At 38.7% G+C, this 20,558-nt stretch overlaps 1 protein-coding gene across 2 annotated transcripts; it reads right to left on the bottom strand.

Annotated features, from left to right (window-relative positions):
- Nucleotides 1–1,458: 1,458 nt before the first annotated feature.
- trabd (TraB domain containing) lies at nucleotides 1,459–16,867 on the bottom strand. 2 transcript variants are annotated; one of them, XM_057837718.1, is made up of 10 exons: nucleotides 15,621–16,867; nucleotides 15,156–15,203; nucleotides 14,920–14,986; nucleotides 12,349–12,515; nucleotides 11,799–11,939; nucleotides 10,205–10,315; nucleotides 9,972–10,111; nucleotides 7,048–7,220; nucleotides 6,881–6,977; nucleotides 1,459–2,346 (listed from the first exon to the last, which is right to left on the bottom strand). In XM_057837718.1, the coding sequence occupies exons 2-10, from the start codon at nucleotides 15,177–15,179 to the stop codon at nucleotides 2,172–2,174; spliced, it is 1,095 nt and encodes a 364-aa protein (XP_057693701.1). In that variant the 5' UTR covers nucleotides 15,180–15,203; nucleotides 15,621–16,867; the 3' UTR covers nucleotides 1,459–2,171. The 2 variants fall into 2 exon arrangements, with proteins under 2 accessions (XP_057693701.1, XP_057693700.1); XM_057837717.1 differs by lacking the exon at nucleotides 15,621–16,867 and having other exon boundaries at nucleotides 15,156–15,581.
- Nucleotides 16,868–20,558: the final 3,691 nt, after the last annotated feature.

The following is a 20,558-nucleotide window of genomic DNA, read 5'->3' as shown; positions in this document are numbered from 1 at the left end:
TCCTGAACGATGTGCCAGACTGATCTGCAGCTACAGGAAGCATCTGGTTGAAGATATTGCTGCCAAAGGGTGGAGGCACAAAATATTAAATGTGATGGTTCGCTTACTTATTTTCCCCCCTTCTTTCATTGTTTGCATACTATCCTCATTAAAATATGAAAACCTATAAATTAAAGATGTCCCGATCGATCGGCATCACGTCATTTTTAAAGTATCGGAATCGGCAAAAAAATATCGGACATGCCTTTATATATATATATATTTTTTTTTATTTTTATTAAATCGTTTTCTAATTGTATTTAACGTTACAGACAAATTGTCTTACACTCATCCAGATTCTTTAGTTTTGCCTTAAAGTAGGGCTATCAAATTGAACACGTTAACGGTGGTATAACGCATGTGCTGCACGACCCACTCACGAATTGTTGCATTCAATCTATAATGGCGCCGTTTTACCTATATAAAGAGCTAAAAGGCAGCGAAAAATGAGTAGAGTGAATTTTGGCAGTCTTTGGAGCCTTTTCTCATTGGCTAAAGCCTTACAATCCCTCAACAATTAGAAATATTGTGGGAAGCAATGTGGGGAAGTAAGGTAGTAGTTGATCTTTTTCTTAACACCCTATGTTATTTCCCAACGCAGAGAAGATATGTCAATTGGTGCCACTACGCACAGTCATGGTTGCACTTCCCATCATGCATTTGGGCAGAACAGTTAAATGGCTACAGTATCATTTACTGAAAGCTCAACAAATACACTAGATGGCAATATTTAGTCACAATATACAAAGTCACATTTATCCTTTAAGAATTACAAGTCTTTCTGTCCGCGGATCCCTCTCACAGAATGAATGTTAATAATGTAAATGCCATCTTGAGGATTTATTGTCATAATAAACAAATACAGTAGTTATGTACTGTATGTTGAATGTATATATTCGTCCGAGTTTTATTCATTTTTTTTATTAATGCATTGCCAAAATGTATATGATGGGGAAAAATTATCGGGAATGATTGGAATTGAATCCGGAGCAAAAAAAAAAAAAAAGCAATCTGATCGGGAAATATCGGGATCGGCAGATACTCAAACTAAAACGATCGGGAGCAAAAAAACATGATCGGAACAACTCTACTATAAATGTTTGGGTGGTTTTAGTTAAAGCAGACACTTTCTTTTCATCGGTGTGATTTTGACAAAGATCAGATCACATTTGATGGTGATTTAATGCAGAAATGTGAGAAATTTGTTTTTTGAAAGAACAGGTTGATACCAAAATCTTTTTGCTGCCACTGACAGAGCTGGACATCCAATTCATTTTGATTGGGAGGGGGCCATTGAGGGCATTAGAATTGGTGGGGGCTTGATGTCAACAGGGAGAGACCTCAAAATGCCCCCAAATCAACAGAAAGTGACATGTTATCGGCAAGAAGTGACCCCCGAAACGCCCCAAAAACAAACAGTAAATTAAAAGCTTTTTATTTATTTAAATAAAATCATGTGTTTTTTTTAATCTGAAAACAACACGATTAAAGAGAGTTTATCCAGGACAATAAAATCATAAGTACTTTGGAAATGTACTAGTTAGAGACTGATTTTCAATGAAACATTTAGCAAAATGCCATAACACCTTTTACCAGAAATAAATTCGAAAAAAAAAAAAAAAAGAATTTAGGAGCCTTTGAATTTATAATAGACGTTAATTGATAATACACAAAAAATAAGTTGAATTTGTCAAACTTAAGTGATAATACAGCTCGATTTATCCTGGGGTCACAAATGGCACTCTATAAAATATGATCTTTATATATATATTATGCTGGCCTAACAAAAATTAAGAAATAAAGAACAAGGATACAAAAAAAAAAAAACAATTGAAATATTGCAAGGGCGTTTGGCTGAAGACGATTCCTCCTGGATTTGACCCTCCCAGAAAATGATTTTTTTCTTCAAAAGGAGTAAACTTTCAAGCACTCAGAAGACATTATTGGTATTATATTATTAAACCTTGGATCATATAGCCTTTCCAAAAAATGACAATACAATCCCGTGTAGGTTTCTTTGGCAGTAAGGCCCGAAATATCCGCGTAGGCACCGCACTCGCCTGAGGTCCTTTGTTGCACCTTCGTTTAAGGCCACCGGTAACGACGACGTGCCGTTTTCGTGAACCGAGCCTTCAGCTGACCTGCGCGCGCTTGGGTCGCAGGTTGTCCACGAACGAGCGGATGGCGGTCGAAGACAGCAGCGCTCCCATTAAAGTCCCTCCGGCGCGATAGCAGGCGTATCCCAGCATTCCAAGCATGACGCCTTTGAGTACAAAAACCCAGCCGAACTGTGACGGAGGGGCGACGCTGCGGAACAAAAAGGAGAAAAATGCATGTTAAGTGCTGTGGACGACAATGAGTCCGATTGTATGGCGTCCAATCATCTTTCTATTGTGAATTGAATGTTCTTCCTCTGGCCAAAAATGAGTTTATCACGAGTAGACCATCAATGCATTTGAAGTGGGAGGTTGGCAGTGAATGAACGTTCGTGCCGTCAATGGCGGCCAAAGACTCAACAAATACTAGTAAAGCATTGGCAGAATACATAAAAAAAAGCAGGATCGAGGAAGAAAAAGTCCGCCAACGGGAGTCGTCGCAATATTATGAAATTTAAGTCATGACATTACGAGAAAAAAGTAATATCCTAAGATGCGATATTGTGAAATTTTAGTCCAAATATGACAAGATTTAAGTCACGACATTACGAAATTTAAGTCAATCTTATAAGATTGAAGTCATGACACTGAGACAAAAGTACATTTCAGAATAATCCTTTTTCTCGGAACATTAAGTCCTAATATAATGAGATTCCGGCCCCAACTTGGGGACTCTCCGGCCAAGAACTTTTGGACATCGGGGTCAAAAACCGAACTTTTGGACATCGGGGCCAAAACCTTTTGGACATTCCTGCCCCGACTTTTGGACATTCCGGCCCCGACCCGACGAGATTTACGCCGCGACCCGACAAGATTTAAACCGCGACTTTACGAAATTTAAGCCGCAACTTCACAAGATTTGGCCGTAATCTTATGATATTAAAGTCATGACACTACAAGAAAAAAGTAATATTCCGAGACAAAAGTAATATTCTGACATTTAAATCCTAATATGATGAGATTTGGGTAACGACATTGAGATTTAAGTCTTAATCTTACGAGATTCAAATCGTAATCTTATGAAAATAATATCACGCCATCACGAAATTTGAGTCACACCATCACGAAATTTGAATGACGACATCACGAGATTTACAGTGCCCTCCATAATTATTACCACCCCTGGTAAAGATGCGTTTTTTAGATTCAAATTTTTTATTATTTTTTTTAATTCAAATAATGTGGGACCTTAATGGAAAAAAAAGAAAAATCCAACCTTCAATACAAGTGCATTTATTCAGTGGGGAAAAAATCCCACATAAAGAAATAATTATTTGACATCAAATAATGTGTGTCGCAATTATTAGCATCCCTGGTGTTAATACTTTGTACAACCCCCTTTTGCCAACAAAACAAGCTCTGGGGACTGAGATGGCCATGGGAGGACAAAACATGTACAATACAAAGTACAGTGGTACCTCTACATACGAAGTTAATTCGTTCCAGGACCTTGTTTGTAAGTCGAAATGGTTGTATGTCGAGCAGGATTTTCCCATAGGAATACATTATAATTCCATTAATTTGTTCCACAGCCCAAAAACCTACACTAAATCCTTAATAAATACTGCTGGTACTATTACAAATGGCAATTACACATAGTAAAACGAATACATTACAAATAAAAATTGGAAAAATATAATAATAATACAATAATTCCTTTAATAATGTAACAAATCGGGTTCTAATGTGGCGGATGTTTTTTGCTGTACCTGAACGCGCCACGGGGCTATCGTGCCAGAAACAGTTTCACTTTCCCTTTCACAGAGTTTCACTTTCCCTTTCAATGTTTTCTTGAGAACCCCGTCAATTGCGGCAGACAGTAGGCGTTTTGTGTTGAATAAGTTGTGAAATAAATGATAAAAACATGGCAAAGCTGGCGATTTCTTTGGCGATTTTACCACAATAATAATTATCAGTTGAACTTATAAAGACTGGCGAACGGTGGTCGGAAGTAGAGCAGGGCGGTAAACCGAAAATTTACCGTCACCGAAATTCTTAACGATGACCGACGTAATTTTGACCATGTCGGTAAATTAATTAAACAAGAAAATAGTCTTTTCATCCCGCTTTGATTCTGTGTTGTTCGTCTATGTTCATTCCCCTTTAAGAAAGCAGTGAATGTGCTTACGTAGTGAGTCACGTGATCATCAGGAAGCCAATCAAACAAAAGCCCGGTAAGCTAACGCTAGCAGCTAACGCTACAAGCAAAACGTGATGGAGTGTGGCTTAAGGGAGGTTCACCAAACTTTCAACCGACATTTAGTAGACTCTTGGTGGCATCCAGACAGGCTTTCACCCGCTGTCCTCCTTTGTTCTCACGATTTCCGGAGATGGTGCTTTCAGTGCTTTCTACTGGTAGCCAGGCTAACGCTAGCTAGCGGCTAACGCTACAAATGAACGTTATGGAGTCGGATAGAGGCTCTAACCTTGTCGAAACGGCTGAACTTAATGAGTGGATTGGGCACGGACTGCATCTAGCAATTACTATGTGGCGTTATTTTGTATCTGTCTGTGTGTGTGATTCCTCTGATAGCTTTTGTGATGGTAAAGAATTCTGCATAAAGTACAATCCAACGGCGAAACTTATAATGACCGAGAAATGGCCCCAGCTATTTTTATTGTGCGTGCATTTATGAAAAAATGCACTGGGGGGGGAAAAAAACCCTTAAACCATAAAGTAAACACTTGTATTTAATAATTATATCACAGCAGCCATTAACAATAAGTTGTCTTTTTGAAGTGTACTGTTCAAGCTGCAAGTCATTTGTGTTACAATTACATGTTTGCACAGGCATATTGATTTTGACAATGTACATTGTTCAAGTCATACACGCTGTTATAAATGTTCATACTTGAATTCTTATTGCTTACAATACATTTTTATTAGGGCTGTCAAACGATTAAAATTTTTAATCGAGTTAATTACAGCTTAAAAATTAATTAATCGTAATTAATCGCAATTCAAACCATCTATATAATATGCCATATTTTTCTCTAAATTATTGTTGGAATGGAAAGATAAGACGCAAGATGGATATATATTTTCAACATGCGGTACATAAGGACTGTATTTGTTTATTATAACAATATATCAGTTCTAAATCAGTTATAGAAATTTTATATTAAAACCCCTCTTAATGTTTTCGTTTTAATAAAATTTGTTAAATTTTCAATCAAAAAATAAACTAGTAGCCCGCCATTGTTGATGGCAATAATTACTTACACTATAAAATCAGTCGCACCCAAACGCCAGCAGAGGGCAGCAAAACTCCGCAAAACACAATTAACAGGTGGGCCTTTCACTCTAGTGACATTTAAATATGTCTGAGCTGGGCAAGTGCGTTAATTGCGTCAAATATTTTAACGTGATTAATTAAAAAAATTAATTAACGCCAGTTAACGCGATAATTTTGACAGCCCTAATTTTTATAAATTTAATGTTTAGACTGCATGTACAATTGTTAAATACAGTATATCAAATTGAATGCTGGTAAATAAATCAACAAGAAATAGTTAATCTGTATTTCATGCATTGATTCAGATTTTCAAATTATATAACAGTCCGCTTGGGCGAATTTATCGTCATTTATCGTTATCGAGATAAATCTGCTCAATTTATCGTGATACATGTTTAAGGCCATATCGCCCAGCCCTAGTCGGAAGAGGACCGTGGAGTTGTATTCTTGAGCCAGTTCACGGATGCGCACCCCACGCTCATATTTTTCTATAATTTGCAACTCCATTTAAAAGGTAAGCGTCACCTTTTTCTTTGTTTCATCACCTGTACCACCCTTTTTGAAATCTTTTGTGTTGATTTCTCACACAAGAAAATCCGCCGTGCATTTGTCTGCTTTGCTGTCATGTCGTTGTATTTCGAGCATATCGTCGGATGTAGAAACAAATGGCAAGTCAAATTTTACGTCGGATGTCGAAAAGATCGTGTGTCGAAGCGATCGTATGTCGAGGTACCACTGTATTAACACCGGGGGTGCTAATAATTGTGACACACATTATTTGATGTCAAATAATTATTTCTTTATGTGGGATTTTTTCCCCACTGAATAAATGCACTTGTATTGAAGGTTGGATTTTTCTCTTTTTTTCCATTAAGGTCCCATATTATTTGAATACAAAAATTATTAGAAGCTAAAAAACACATCTTAACCAGGGGTGCCAATAATTATGGAGGGCACTGTATGTCACGACATTACAAAATTTAAATCACATTACAAGATTTAAATTACAATATGACGACAATGAAGTCGTAACTCTACGAGATTGAAATCACAATATTACCAGAAAAAAAATTGTAATATTCCGAGATTTAATTCCTAATATTACGTGATTTAAATCATGGAATGACAAAACGAAGTCATAATTTAACAAGATTATAAAATTAAAATATGACGAGAATCAAGTCATAACATTACCTGATTAAAGTTTTATTGGTCCTTGAAAAAATGATGCAGAGTTTGAAAAGTCTTTTTCCGGATTATAATTTGATGCTTTTCTGCAGATTCTAAAATACAGCCTAAAAAGATGATTGCAAAGCAGGTATAACGACTTGCAATATTACTTTCTTACTAGTCGATTTGCTGCAAAAATACTATCGAAATAAACATTTTGTGGCAGGCCTGCGGATTGGACATCTAGGGCCGTCGATGGCAAAAACCATAGAACCGTACCTCATAATTTCACTAATGTTGAGATGCCGATCCCAGTTTCTTTCGATGCCGGGGACGTGACCCATTCCAACGACTCCCACTACAACAGCAGGCACTTCTACAAGAATTGAACAATAGAACGTTACCAACGTTACGTTTGTACAGCTATTTGAGAGTGCAATACCAACTCTGGGCGTTAGGTGGCGCCTCCACACAGCGTGTCGCCTGGCGCAGTGTGTGCGTGAGGTAGATGTCTCTCTCCGCCACGATGGTTTGGTGAAGCGCTGGAAACTCTCCTATCATCTCTGACATGGTCTGTTCCAGCAGGTCTTTCTGTTTGCATTTCTCCACGTCTTCTTTACTGAAATGACAAACAAAGTCTAACGTTGTTAATCCATAGTGGACAGTTTGGTGGTTATTTTCGCTTTTTGTGACAAAAAGAAAAAGGGGAAATAAAGGGCTTGATATGATCTCAAATGTTTACACAACAATTTCATCTGGTTTCACACATGACTTAACCCTTTATAGGTTGAGGCGATTGCTCTAGGACTGCAAGGGAAGCTCAAAATGTCAAAAAATAAGTCCGTGATGTTTCCACAGCTAAATCTTCGGTTATCAGTGTCCATGTGATGGCACCACAAACACAGAATTCGCACATCTTCACTTTGGGCGCAGTTTTTAAGAACCCTCGTTTAAATGTGTGTGTGGATGATATGCGCTACAACGCGCTTAACTTTAATTAGCTTAGCTTAGCTGAAAAATTATGTCAACCGTTTGTGCTGTAAAAAGTGCTGGTATCATTTTTGAGACATTTACACTTCTTCTGTAGGTCAATCTGAGGTCAACCAGCCCTCCATTTTGATTAAAAAAAAAAAAAAAAAATCTGACCATAGTGTGTATAGCTGCCTATGATCATAGCTGAGACTACAACAAAAAAAGATGAAAAAGATTGCACCTTGTATCAGGAAGTTATTAGTCATTTACTGTATTGGCGTGTTGTCCAAAAAACGCCGGAATTTGGTACCCCGCCCAGGTCAGGCCGTGAATGAAAACTCACCATTTTGATAACTTAAAGGGATCCTCTATTTTTAAGACAAGTATTTCTTAAAACGTAAATGTTAGTATGAGTTATAATAATTTGATATTAAAACCCCTCTCAATGTTTTTGTTTTAATAAAGTTTGTAAAATTATTTTAAGTGACAGGTTGCCATTCTTGTTACGTCGCAGTGCGTGACGTCACTGGCCCCGAATGCCGAAATTCCAGCTTGTCACTCGTTAGCTTTCCCAACATGTCGTCGGTTCTACCCTTCCTATTTGAACCAGATCTGAAAAGTGAAGAGCAGGACAGCACTGTCGGTCGTTTACAAGACGAGCTTCAGGGAAAAATGCGTGCAGCAAATACCTGATAAGACAAAAGTTGGGCAAAACTGGTGATGCGAGAGAGTCCGGTTGGGAACTCCGGTTGGGAGTGAGAGTGCATGCTGTTGAGATTCGGGAACTCCGGTTTTGTTAGCAGATATTCAAGGTAAGCATATTGCATTTTCAAACGTTTTCCCAATATAACTATGTATATTGTTAGCATCCAGAGCTGTCGTGTGCTTTACATACAGTACAGGCAAAAGAGCACACCTTGTGTAATCCAGGTCTTGAACATTGTAACGCGTGGTAGCTAGGATACGTGTATAAAAGTACCGGAAAGGGGAGAAGCTTCCACTTATGCACATTTATTCTCAAAAAATAATATTTCCACCTTGACCACTCTTCACTCGGGAGCTCAGCAGTACGCAAACACGCATTCCCTAACGAACTCAAACATTGTTGTAAGGTCCATGTCAGAGTCACTGTCGTCACTGTAGCGTGCCATAGTGCTTTAATTATTTAGTATGATTTGGGGAAAACTCCCACGAAGAATAGTCAACAAAAAAGATAGCAATACTAATCCAAATCCGCGTTTTTTACTCACTCGAAGATCCTGGAATTAGACCGATCCCATGGCAATATCGCAGCCGCGATTAGGCCGTCGATTCCACAAAATAGACTGATCCGAAAAGCCGCTGTGGGACCGACGAATAAAAATAAATGGACAGATCCAAAACCATTATTGCAGACGCGATGGGACCCTTACTTGACTGAGGATCCAGGAAAAATGTTCGGGCGCCAGTTGTAACGCGTGGTGGGTAGGATACATGCATACAGGGACCAAAAAGGGGGAGAAGCTTCCACTTATGCACATTTATTCACTAAAAATAATATTTCCACCTTGACCACTCACTTCACTCCCCTTTTTTCCATTTAACTGGAAATTGCATCCAAAACCTGCACATCGTGGCATTTTACTTTGCGAGTTTAGGCAGCATTAAGTAATTGTTGAACACATTTGGAAAGATATCAATTACGTCATCACTGCGAGCCCGCAAACCATGGCGCCAACTAACGGTCAAAATATGGACTAAATATTATAAAATATTGCCATTGATTTAACATTTTATGTGTTTCTAACAACATATTTTAGCACAAGAAAACAATTGTGGTTTATTAGAGCCTACATGTATTTAAATCAGAGGATCACTTTAACATCTCATATGTCTCATGAACATTCTCAGCAATTTTGAGGTGGAACCAACTAACTGCCTAGGCGCAATGGTCTCAAACGTGCACGCTGTTTATCGACTAAAATTGCATGTTTTTTAACATTCAATCCAAAATACCTGATTTCCTGTTGGGTTTGGAATATGTGTGCAAAAGAATTTTTGGAGCAGTTTTGCACAAGGTATGTACTCCCCAAATTTCATTGCTCTTCGTTGAAAAAACCGAAATGGAGAGGCCTTTTTCAAAATTTCACGCGGGCGCAACTGAGACATTTTGTTAAATGTGTTCGCAACATTGCAAAATTATGGAAATATGCGCAAAGCCGCATGTATGTGGAAGTTTTGGTGAGTTTTCGAGCACGTTCAGGCCTTCAAATAAAATAATAACATAAAATATAATATGCAATCAAAATAATAAACATTTGCATTCCAATAGGACCTTTGCACGCTTAGTGCACGGGCCCTAATTAAAAGGGCTGCCAAAAACAGCACTTTTTTTTTTTTTTATGTAAGTTTGGCCAACCTGATCGGGTCCGAAAGGAAGCAAAGCCCCCAAGCAAGCCGGGCCTTCTGCCACACACTAAGAGCGGCAATGGCCCTCTTGAACGTCACAGGGATGGGTCTGTCCCCCAAATGAAACTTGCAGAAGGGCACACGCCCAGCCTGTTAAAAGCAAACAAAATGCACTGTAATAGCCTATTTTTCCCTCTAAGTGTAACTGTTTAAAGTTGGGTGATGATAATCCATGTTTTTCACCTCTTTGAAAGCTTCCCTGAACTCCCCCCCGGGAGCCATGCCGAGCTGCTCGGTGATGTGAGCGGAAACTTTAAGCAGGAGAATTTGCATCAGGCCGGACATAACACCGTTCTGAGGAAAAAAAAGAGCAATTAAAAAAAATAAAGTATACTCTAACGGGCTGCCATTGATTGCGCTAAACTGGGAAGGACGAATAAACCAAATTTCATTCGCCCCTCCAAGTCAAAACAAATTGAAGGTTTTGCACTCTCAATGGCACTATAACATGAGCATTTAAAAAAAAAAAATCACATTCATGTGTGATTTTGAAAGGCAGGTGAGAGGTCCAGAGTCAATGAACAGGTAGCTGTTATCGATAGTTCTTTGTGATTTAGCAAAACGTGAAAAACAATTTTACGTAGTTTTCTCAGCAACCGTGAACACAGAAGAACAAAAAAACGCTACTAAATGAAAAACTAAACACCTTACAAAATATAACACACCAGAAAAAAAGCACCTGCAAAAATAGCAGAAAAAAATAAAAATGAAATAAAAAAAACTGCACACAAAAAACAATGCAAAATACTGGGGGGAAAAAACGTAAACAAAAAAAAAAAATCAAAAATTAAACTGAAGAACCTCTAAAAAAAATAATAATAAAATACACACACACACACACACACACACACAAAACTGAAACATCACCCCCAAACAATACAAAAACACGAAAAAAACACAAAAAACACTAAATACTACCCCCACCCCACCCCAAAAAAACAGCAAAAATAGTAAAAAACACATGACAAACTAATGCATAAAAAAGTGTGAAAATTTAAAATAAATTTAAAATTGCAAAAATCACGAAAAAATGTATATAATTGCAAAAAACAAAAACTGCACACAAAGAAACATTGCAAAAAAACTAGAAAAAAAATGCAAAAAAACAAACTGCAGAATCTCAAAAAACGACCACATAAAACTGAAATATCACCTCACACAATGCAAAAACACAAAAAAGTGAACTGCAAAAAAAAACCTTGAAGCTGAAAAATCACAAAAAAAACTAACTCAAAAATTAGCAAAAAAATCGAAAAAAAAAAAAAAAAAAAAAACCTGAAGAACCTCGAGGAAACAACTGAAAAACCGCACAAAAAAGTGGAAAAACTGCAAAAACAAAAACACCTAAAAAAAAATAATAAAAATGACACCCCCCCTCAAAAAAAAAAAAAAAAAAAAAGTTTTTTTCTGAAGGGTAACTATTTTTTTGACAGAATTAAGTTTTTGACAAAAAAACGGTATAAGGTTGTTTTTTTCATTCCTTGATTAGCCGAATACTTTTGTGACATAGAAATGTGACTTGCACAAAAAATAGGATTACATGCATTTGGAATTTTTGACAGTTTTTGCCATTGGAAATCAACTGGCCTTTGGTCAAAAAACAAAACAAAAAAAACCCTTGATATTTTTTCACAACACGGATGACCCAAAAAGTGAAGTTCGCATATATAGGGTTACAATGTTTTCCTTAATAGGTTGTTTACCAAAATAAGTCACATGTCCCAATCAACTTAACTTGGAAAGTTTCTTATAAGCATTTTCTTCACAAAACTCTAACCTGTTTGATGGCCTGTTGGACCTTCTCAAGGTTGATCTCTTTGGCTTCCTTCAGCAACGTGCTCTCGTCCATCTTCAACATGGACACCCTGTACTGGCACAACTCCACCACAACCACATCGGGTTGCACAGCACGGATCGTCTGCGGTAATAAATCAACTAGTTCAGTGCCAGTGAAAATCATAAACATCCAATTACAGGTAGTCTCCGGGTTACGACATACTCGACTTGCGCGTTTTCGACTTTATGACGCCAGAGTCTTGTCCACCATTTTGTCTCCAGTCGTTTTTTTTTATTAGCATAATCAGTACCTCATTGTACCTCACAGCATCTTATTTTTTACTTTATTAATATGACGTGTTCTGTCCTCACTAAACATGAAGTTGTTCAGCTCTACAGATAGCAAAAAAAGCTATTGTGCTTTTTGAAGCTTTTGACTTCCTTCACTCTGACCAATTTGTAAAGCTGTAACACACATATATACACGTCTGTTCAAAACGACACGCATTTTACCAATAACAATTAACAATGGTGCATGTACAATGGCTCACCGTCGCAACGTCCTTTTTGCTGCTGTCGCTAAAGTGGGCGGTGCCCACCAGGTAGAGGAGGCTGCCGTCAGGAGAAGTGAGACGAGTGACTGTCTCTGGTAGTTCAGGTGATGATTGGCGACGCTGGGCTCGATACTGCCAAAGCAGCTCTATTGCTTCTCCATCAGCTACAAAGATGGTTAAAAATTGCAACGTTGCTAATTAGATTTTAAAAAAGTAAAAATAACAATCTAATCTCACTCCATATTTGTTGTCATATTAATCTAGGCTTTTTAAAAATATTTAGAAATGCATAATAAATGTAAAATTGACATCCAATAAGCATCTAGCACCATCGATGCCAACCAGTCAGTTAAAGGAATTCAACAGAAAGCGACCCTAAAATGCCTCAAAAATTAAAGAAAGTGACCGAAAACCACCAGGAAACGACCTCTAAACCCCCAGGGTTTCCCCTACACATTAATTATTGTGGCGCACTGCCACACCAAAATAAAAGCCGCCACGCCGTGCAAAAGAAATGTCACCCCAAAAGAAAGTGACCAAAAATCACTAGGAAAAAAAAAATAAAAAAATCACTGAAAATGCCCCATTATTAAAAATAGCGAGCGAAAAAACAACAAGTGACCTGATAATGCCCCAAAATTAAATAAAGTGACCAAAAATCAAGAGATAGTGCCCATCAATGCCCCCAAATTAAAAGAGGTGAGCAAAAAATCACCAAGAGGTGAACTGAACATACCCCAAAATTTAAAAAAGTGACCAAAAATCAACAAAAAGTGACCTGAAAATGCCCCATTACTAAAGAAAGTGACCAAAAACCACCAGGAAACAAACTGATAACGCCCCAAATTTAAAGAAAGTCTGCCAAAATCAACAAAGAGCGACTTGAAAACCCCCCAAATTTGAGGAAAGTGACCAACAAATCAACAGGAAGTGACCTGAAAACGACCCAAAATGAAAGTGACCGAAAATCAACAGAAAGCGACCCTAAAATGCGTCAAAATTAAAGAAAGTGACCGAAAACCACCACGAAGCGACCTGAAAACGCCCCCAAATTAAAGGAAGTGACCTGAAAATTCCCCAAAATGAAAGAAAGTGACCAAAAACCACCTGGAAGTGGCCTGAAAATGCCCCAAAATTAAAGAAGGTGACCAAAATTCAAGAGAAAGCGACTCTCAATACCCAAAATTTAAAAGAAGTGAGCGAAAACCAGTGGAGAGAACAAGTATCTGATACACTGCCAATGGCTGTTGACCAGAAATCAACAGAATGTGACCTGGTAATGCCCCAAAATTAAAGAAAGTGACCAAAAATCAAGAGAAAGCAACCTTAAAAAGCCCCAAATTAAAGACAGTGACCGAAAACCACCAGGAAGCGACCAGAAAACGCTCAAAAATTTAAGGAAGTGACCTGAAAATGCCCCAAAATTTAAAAAAAAAGTGACCGGAAATCAATAGAATGTGACCTGAATATGCACCAAAATTAAAGAAAGTGACTGAAAATCAGCAGAAACCGACCTGAAAATGCCACAAAATTAAAGTAAGCAACCAAAAATCAACATGTAGAGACTTTAATGCCCCGTTATTAAAGAAAGTGACAGCAAATCAACAAAAAGCGACCTTAAAATGCCCCAAAATTAGAGGAAGCGACCGAAAATCAACAAGTAACGCCCTTAAATGCCCGTTATTGAAGAAAGTGACCAAAAATCAACACAGAAGGACCTTAAAATCCCCCCAAATTAAAGAAAGTGGCAAGAAATCAACAGAATGTGACCGGGAAATGCCCCAAAATTAGGGTTGCCACCTGTCCCCTTGAAATAAGGAACGATCCGAAATTGGGAATTAAATGTCGCGTTCTGAACTAATATGGAATATAAATTAACAGATACATTTCTATGCATTTTAGGAGTTTTGGGGATGTCCCCCTTTTTTTCTCTGCCTGTACAGCTTTGGGCACGAGGGGGGTGTCCCATATTTCTTATTTCTGAAAGGTGGCAACCCTACCCAAAATTAAAGATAGTGACTAAAAAAATCAACAGAAAGCAACCTAAAAATGCCCCAAATTAAAGTAAGTTACCGAAAACCACCAGGAAGTGACCTGAAAACGCCCCAAAATTAAAGAAAGTGACCATTAATGGCCCAAAATTAAAAGAAGTGAGCAAAAATAACCAGGAATCAACCTGATAATGCTCCAAAATTAAAGAAAGCAACCTGAAAATGAACAGAAAGCGACCTGAAAACAGCCCAGAATTTAAGAAAGTGACCTGAAACACCCCAAAATCAACAGGGAGTTATATTTTCTCGTCCATCATTATACACTTTGTAACTTTTTTGGTCAAAATATAAACTGGTCCGTGCTGACGTAAGATCCAATTGCCATAAATCTGAACCAAAATGAGTTTGGCACCCTATATTAATTCAATAAATTTAAATCGATTACTTGTCAATTAGTTGATTAATCATGGCAGCTCTATTATATATGAAAGACAGTAAAAACTACTTTACTTGCATTAAATATTGTTTAATAACAACGACCAAAAAAATGATATGTGGTGCAAATGCAAAATCTTACAAAGTCCTGGAGGAAGACATGGTGGCGAATCTTCTAAAGGATCCTCCGGTGGTCCCACAGACTCGTCCTGCGACAAGTAATAATATATTTTAATCCTAGATATTAAATATTAATAAAGTTACAAGTCTTTCCAGTTTGACAGTCGTGGTTGTTTGTTTAGCATGTTAGCCACCGTTTGAAATGGGCTTCACTTCAAACTGCTAGTTTGGCATATAATATTTATCCAAAATACTAACCTCAGAATTGCTGTCTTGGTCCATATCGAAGCTCTTCTAGGTAGTAAGCTTGACAAAAACAGTAAAAGTATTTTTAATAATGAAAAGTATGGAAGTTGATATGAAGCCTCTCTGCTGACGTCGCTTTAAAAAGTAGCAACAGCAGCGTTGACGTGTAAGCACAGCTAACAGTCGAAAAGGGGCTGTTCTCACCTATTTCGCAATGTTACCGAAATAAAAAAAAACAACTAAAAAATAGAGATTTAGACAAATAACGGCGCTAAACACAGCAGTGGCTAAACGAACTACAGTAGTATGCTAGCTTAACACTCGGCGTTTTCTCGCTTTCGGCAGCAGAATGATGACGACATAACACACAAGTCCTTAAAAAGTGTCAAGTCACTCAAAGACATATAAATTCCGACTTTTTAAAAAGCGTCACAGTCAAACAAAGCGACACTTTTCCCCAAATATAAATGCACTTACTGGGCAAACCGAACGTCTGGTCGCCGCTACCGTAACATAGTGCCTGACCAGCCTGTCACGTCAGCGCAAAACATCGTGGGAAATGTAGTCATTCATGAATACACCAGAACATCACTGTTTAGTCAAGAATTCCGATTTAATTTGTTTTCCTTCAAACATTTTACAACCATCATGTGTTTTTATTCACCACGTGATCATTGTTAACTCCTTGGCTGCCATTGACGGGAATAGACGTCCAATCCGGGAGTTCTGGTCGTTCGTTCATTCACTGCCAGCCTCCTAGTTCAAATGGATTGGACGTCTACTGAAATACGGAGCCCCTAAAGGGACATCGACAGAAATAAATTAAATTTTAGCAATCTGGTAAACATTAGCATTATATAGCACTTAAGCTAGCGTCTATTGGACTTTTGCTATGCAAATTTGCCAATTGTTGTAAACATTAGCATTATATAGCATTTAAGCTAGCAGACTTTTGCTATGCAAGTTAGCTAATTGTTGTAAACAGACTTTTGCTATGCAAGTTAGCCAATAACTTACATAGCAAAGGTCTTCTAGCTTAAATGATATATATTGCTAATGTTTACTAGATTGATTCTGGTGCACACCAGATTGCTCAAATTTATTTCTGTTGATGTCCCTTTTGGGGCTCCGCAGAAAAGAGATATGACTGGACGTCTATCGTCGCCAATGGCATTGAAAGAGTTCACACCTGTACACATTTCATCGGTTCTAATTTTGAAATTTTATTAAAGTGCTTTCCCAAAAATTATTTCATATAATGACATTTATATGGAGTAAATCTGTACCACCAAAATTTGTATTTTTGAAACTGATTTGATCTTTCAAGCAACAAAATTCTGACATAAATTTTTTTTCAGCATCCTAATTCAGAAGCCAGGTAACCAGGGAAATGCAGTCGATCTTGGATTGATTGCTTTTCCCTGGTTACCTGGATTGTACCAGTGTTAACCAGGAGAGAGTAATCGATCCAAATGGGATCGATTGCTTTTCCCTGGTTACCTGGATTGTACTCGTGGCAATTTTTTTTTGCGGCTTAATTTTTTTTTTTTACACAAATACATTTTTGTGACTGATTTTTTCCGCTGCTGATTTTGTCACGACAATTTTTTTTCCACAACTGAAATACTGGCAACACAACTTTTTGTGGCTGAATATTTTTTTGAGACACAATTTTTTTTTTGCGACTGAATTTTCACGTCTGAATTTCACACGGCTGTTTTTTTTTTTTTTTTTTTTTTGGTGACCTTTTTTTTTTTTTTCCGCGGATGGATTTCACAACTCATTTTTGATGCTTGAAAAAAATCACTATCAGAATGTCCATGCAGAAAAATTTCACAGTTAAAAATTTCACACTCCGGTAGCACAGACTTACTTCCATACATTCATAACTTATTTTCACATAAACATGAATTAGTTAAATGTTGAATGCCACACTCATGTCCTTGTGATGAATGTATATGTAACTACTTGGCTTAAAGTGCTAATATAGGCTTACTGGTACTTTGTTATACATCTTTAGCTAGCGTAACTCATTCTCTCCTCGGTCTTAGGTGGATGTTAGCATGATTACGAAAAAAAAACAAAACAAAAAAAACCTTTGCATCACAGAAACAAATTTTGAAAACATGTATTCTATAACTTCCAGTTTCTTTCCTTCATTGTAGCCACCAAAAGATAACAATTACCTACAAAACTTAACTTATATGACTGCGTCACTTTCAAAACTTTGTCTTCAAATCACTAGCTAGCACTTTGGCTTTCCCAACGTATTCTATCATTTGAGCAGAGGTGGGTAGTAACGTGTCACGTTTACTTCAGTAACTTTTTGAGAAAAAGGTACTTCTAAGAGTAGTTTTACCTTGCGATACTTTTGACTTTTACTTGAGTAGATTTGTCTAGAAGAAACACAACTTTTTCTCCAATACTTTGGGCTAAGCTAATTGTTATATTGTTTCTATTTATTCTCCGTATTAGACTTGATTTGATTTATTTGCGCTAGCACAGTGGCTCTACCCGTTTTACCAATGAGACTTCGCAACAATAATCACATGACTCCGTTATACCAATCAGACGTCACAATACATTCACATGACCACACGCAAGCTTGCAATCGGAAGTTCTATGATGCCGGCCTGTTAAAATACGTGGCATCTTTAAAGCACTGTACAAAATAAACTATTTACAGTTAGTCAATGGGTTATGAACCAATTCCATTCCTATGCTGGTGACGTAACCTGAATTTGCACGTAAATCAGAATTAACCCTTTAAGTACCCCAACATACAATGGGGCAAATAAGTATTTAGTCAACCACTAATTGTGCAAGTTCTCCCACTTGAAAATATTAGAGAGGCCTGTAATTGTCAACATGGGTAAACCTTAACCGTGAGAGACAGAATGTGGAAAAAAAAAAAAAAAACAGAAAATCACATTGTTTGATTTTTAAAGAATTTATTTGCAAATCATGGTGGAAAATAAGTATTTGGTCAAAATCAAAAGTTCATCTCAATACTTTGTTATGTACCCTTTGTTGGCAATAACGGAGGCCTAACGTTTTCTGGAACTCTTCACAAGCTTTTCACACACTGTTGCTGGTATTTTGGCCCATTCCTCCATGCAGATCTCCTCTAGAGCAATGATGTTTTGGGGCTGTTGTTGGGCAACACGGACTTTCAACTCCCTCCACAGATTTTCTATGAGGTTGAGATCTGAAGACTGGCTAGGCCACTCCAGGACCTTGAAATGCTTCTTACGAAGCCACTCCTTGGTTGCCCTGGCTGTGTGTTTGGGATCATTGTCATGCTGAAAGACCCAGCCACGTCTCATCTTCAATGACCTTGCTGATGGAAGGAGATTTTCACTCAAAATCTCTCGATACATGGCCTACTTCATTCTTTCCTTTACACAGATCCTGGTCCCTTTGCAGAAAGCAGCCCCAAAGCATGATGTTTCCACCCCCATGCTTCACAGTGGGTATGGTGTTCTTCGGATGCAATTCAGTATTCTTTCTCCTCCAAACACAAGAACCTGTGTTTCTACCAAGAAGTTCTATTTTGTTTCATCTGGATCATCCATATGCTCTCTACCTAACCGCAGATGGGCCTAGATGAGTACTGGCTTCAGCAGGGGGACACGTCTGGCAGTACAGGATTTGAGTCCCTGGCGGCGCATTGTGTTACTGATAGTAGCCTTTGTTACTGTGGTCCCAGCTCTCTGTAGGTCATTCACTAGGTCCCCCCGTGGGGTTCTGGGATTTTTGCTCACCGTTCTTGTTATCATTTTGACGCCACGGGGTGAGATCTTGCATGGAGCCCCAGATCGAGGGAGATTATCAGTGGTCTTGTATGTCTTCCGTTTTCTAATAATTGCTCCCACAGTTGATTTCGTTACACCAAGCGTTTTACCTATTGCAGATTCAGTCTTCCCAGCCTGGTGCAGGTCTACAATTTTGTCTCTGGTGTCCTTCGACAGCTCTTTGGTCTTGGCTATAGTGGAGTTTGGAGTGTGACTGACTGAAGTTGTGGACAGGTGTCTTTTCATTAATACAGGTAACGAGTGGAACCTCATTAGACCTGGTTAGAAGAAGTTAGACCTCTTTGACAGCCAGAAATCTTACTTGTTTTTAGGTGACCAAATACTTATTTTCCACTGTAATTTGGAAATAAATTCTTTAAAAATCAAACAATGTGATTTTCTGTTCCCCCCCCCCCCCCCCCCCACATTCTGTCTCTCATGGTTGAGGTTTACCCATGTGGACAATTACAGGCCTCTCTAATCTTTTCAAGTAGGAGAACTTGCACAATTGGTGGTTGACTAAATGCTTATTTGCCCCACTGTAACTACCCAAAAAGTCCAAAAGTGCTGCATGTCCACATCTGAGACCATGGTCCTCAGCCAGAAAAGGCGTGCCCGCTCCGGGTCGGGGATGAGATTCTGCCCCAAGTGGAGGAGTTCAAGTATCTTGTGGTCTTGTTCTCGAGTGAGAGTAGGAGGGAGCGGGAGTTCGACAGCTGGATCAGTGCAACGTCTGCAGTGATGCGGACTCTGCAACGATCTGTAGTTGTGAAGAAAGAGTTGAGCCAATTTACCAGGTGATCTATGTTCCTACCCTCACCAATGGTCACAAGTGGTGGATCGTGGCCGAAAGAACAAGATCCTGGATAGAAGCGGCCGAAATGGGTTTCCTCCGCAGGGTGTCCGGGCTGTCCCTTAGAGATAGGGTCAGAAGCTCAGGCATCCAGGAGGGACTAGGTGTCAAGCCGCTACTCCTCCGCGTTGAGTGAAGGCAGTTGAGGTGTCTCGGGCATTTGGTTCGGATGCCTCCTGGACGCCTCCCTGGAGAGGTGTTCCGGGCATGTCCCACTAGCGGGAGGCCAGGACACGCCGGAGAGACTCCAGGGAGAAAGAAGTCTGGGCTTCCCTGATAAAACTGCTGTCCACGCAGTTTATTGCCCTTGTTTGTCTCATTGTTGTCTCCTTTTCACATTCCTTCTTGTGTTCTGTTTTTCTTGTAATGAAGCTCCTCCCTGTCTCCCCGATGTATGATTTATTGCATGATTTGCATGGAATTTCATATATTGACTTGCATTTGTTTTCTGGACGGATTTTGTCCTTTGGGTGGACCAATATCCATATAATAAAAGAACAATCACAACAAGAACATCACAAATCAGCCATCATTGATCACTGCAAAAGGGAAAACCGCATCATGGACTGGGAAAAGGCCAGAGTCATCCGCACCGAAGAAAACAAACATCAGCGCTGGATCAGGGAGGCCATTGAGATCCGCAAGCGGGGCCCGAGGACCATCAACAGGGACGAGGGGGCATACATGCTCTCTACGACCTGGAACAGCATCTTGGAAGAGTGAATGGGCAGCAGAGGGCGTGACTCGCCTGCCATTCTGACAGGTGAG

This window comes from Corythoichthys intestinalis, chromosome 5 (assembly GCF_030265065.1).
Source record: "Corythoichthys intestinalis isolate RoL2023-P3 chromosome 5, ASM3026506v1, whole genome shotgun sequence".
Classification (NCBI taxonomy): Eukaryota; Metazoa; Chordata; class Actinopteri; order Syngnathiformes; family Syngnathidae; genus Corythoichthys; species Corythoichthys intestinalis.
Note: the sequence above shows the minus strand (reverse complement) of the source record. Positions and strands in the feature narration are given on the sequence as shown.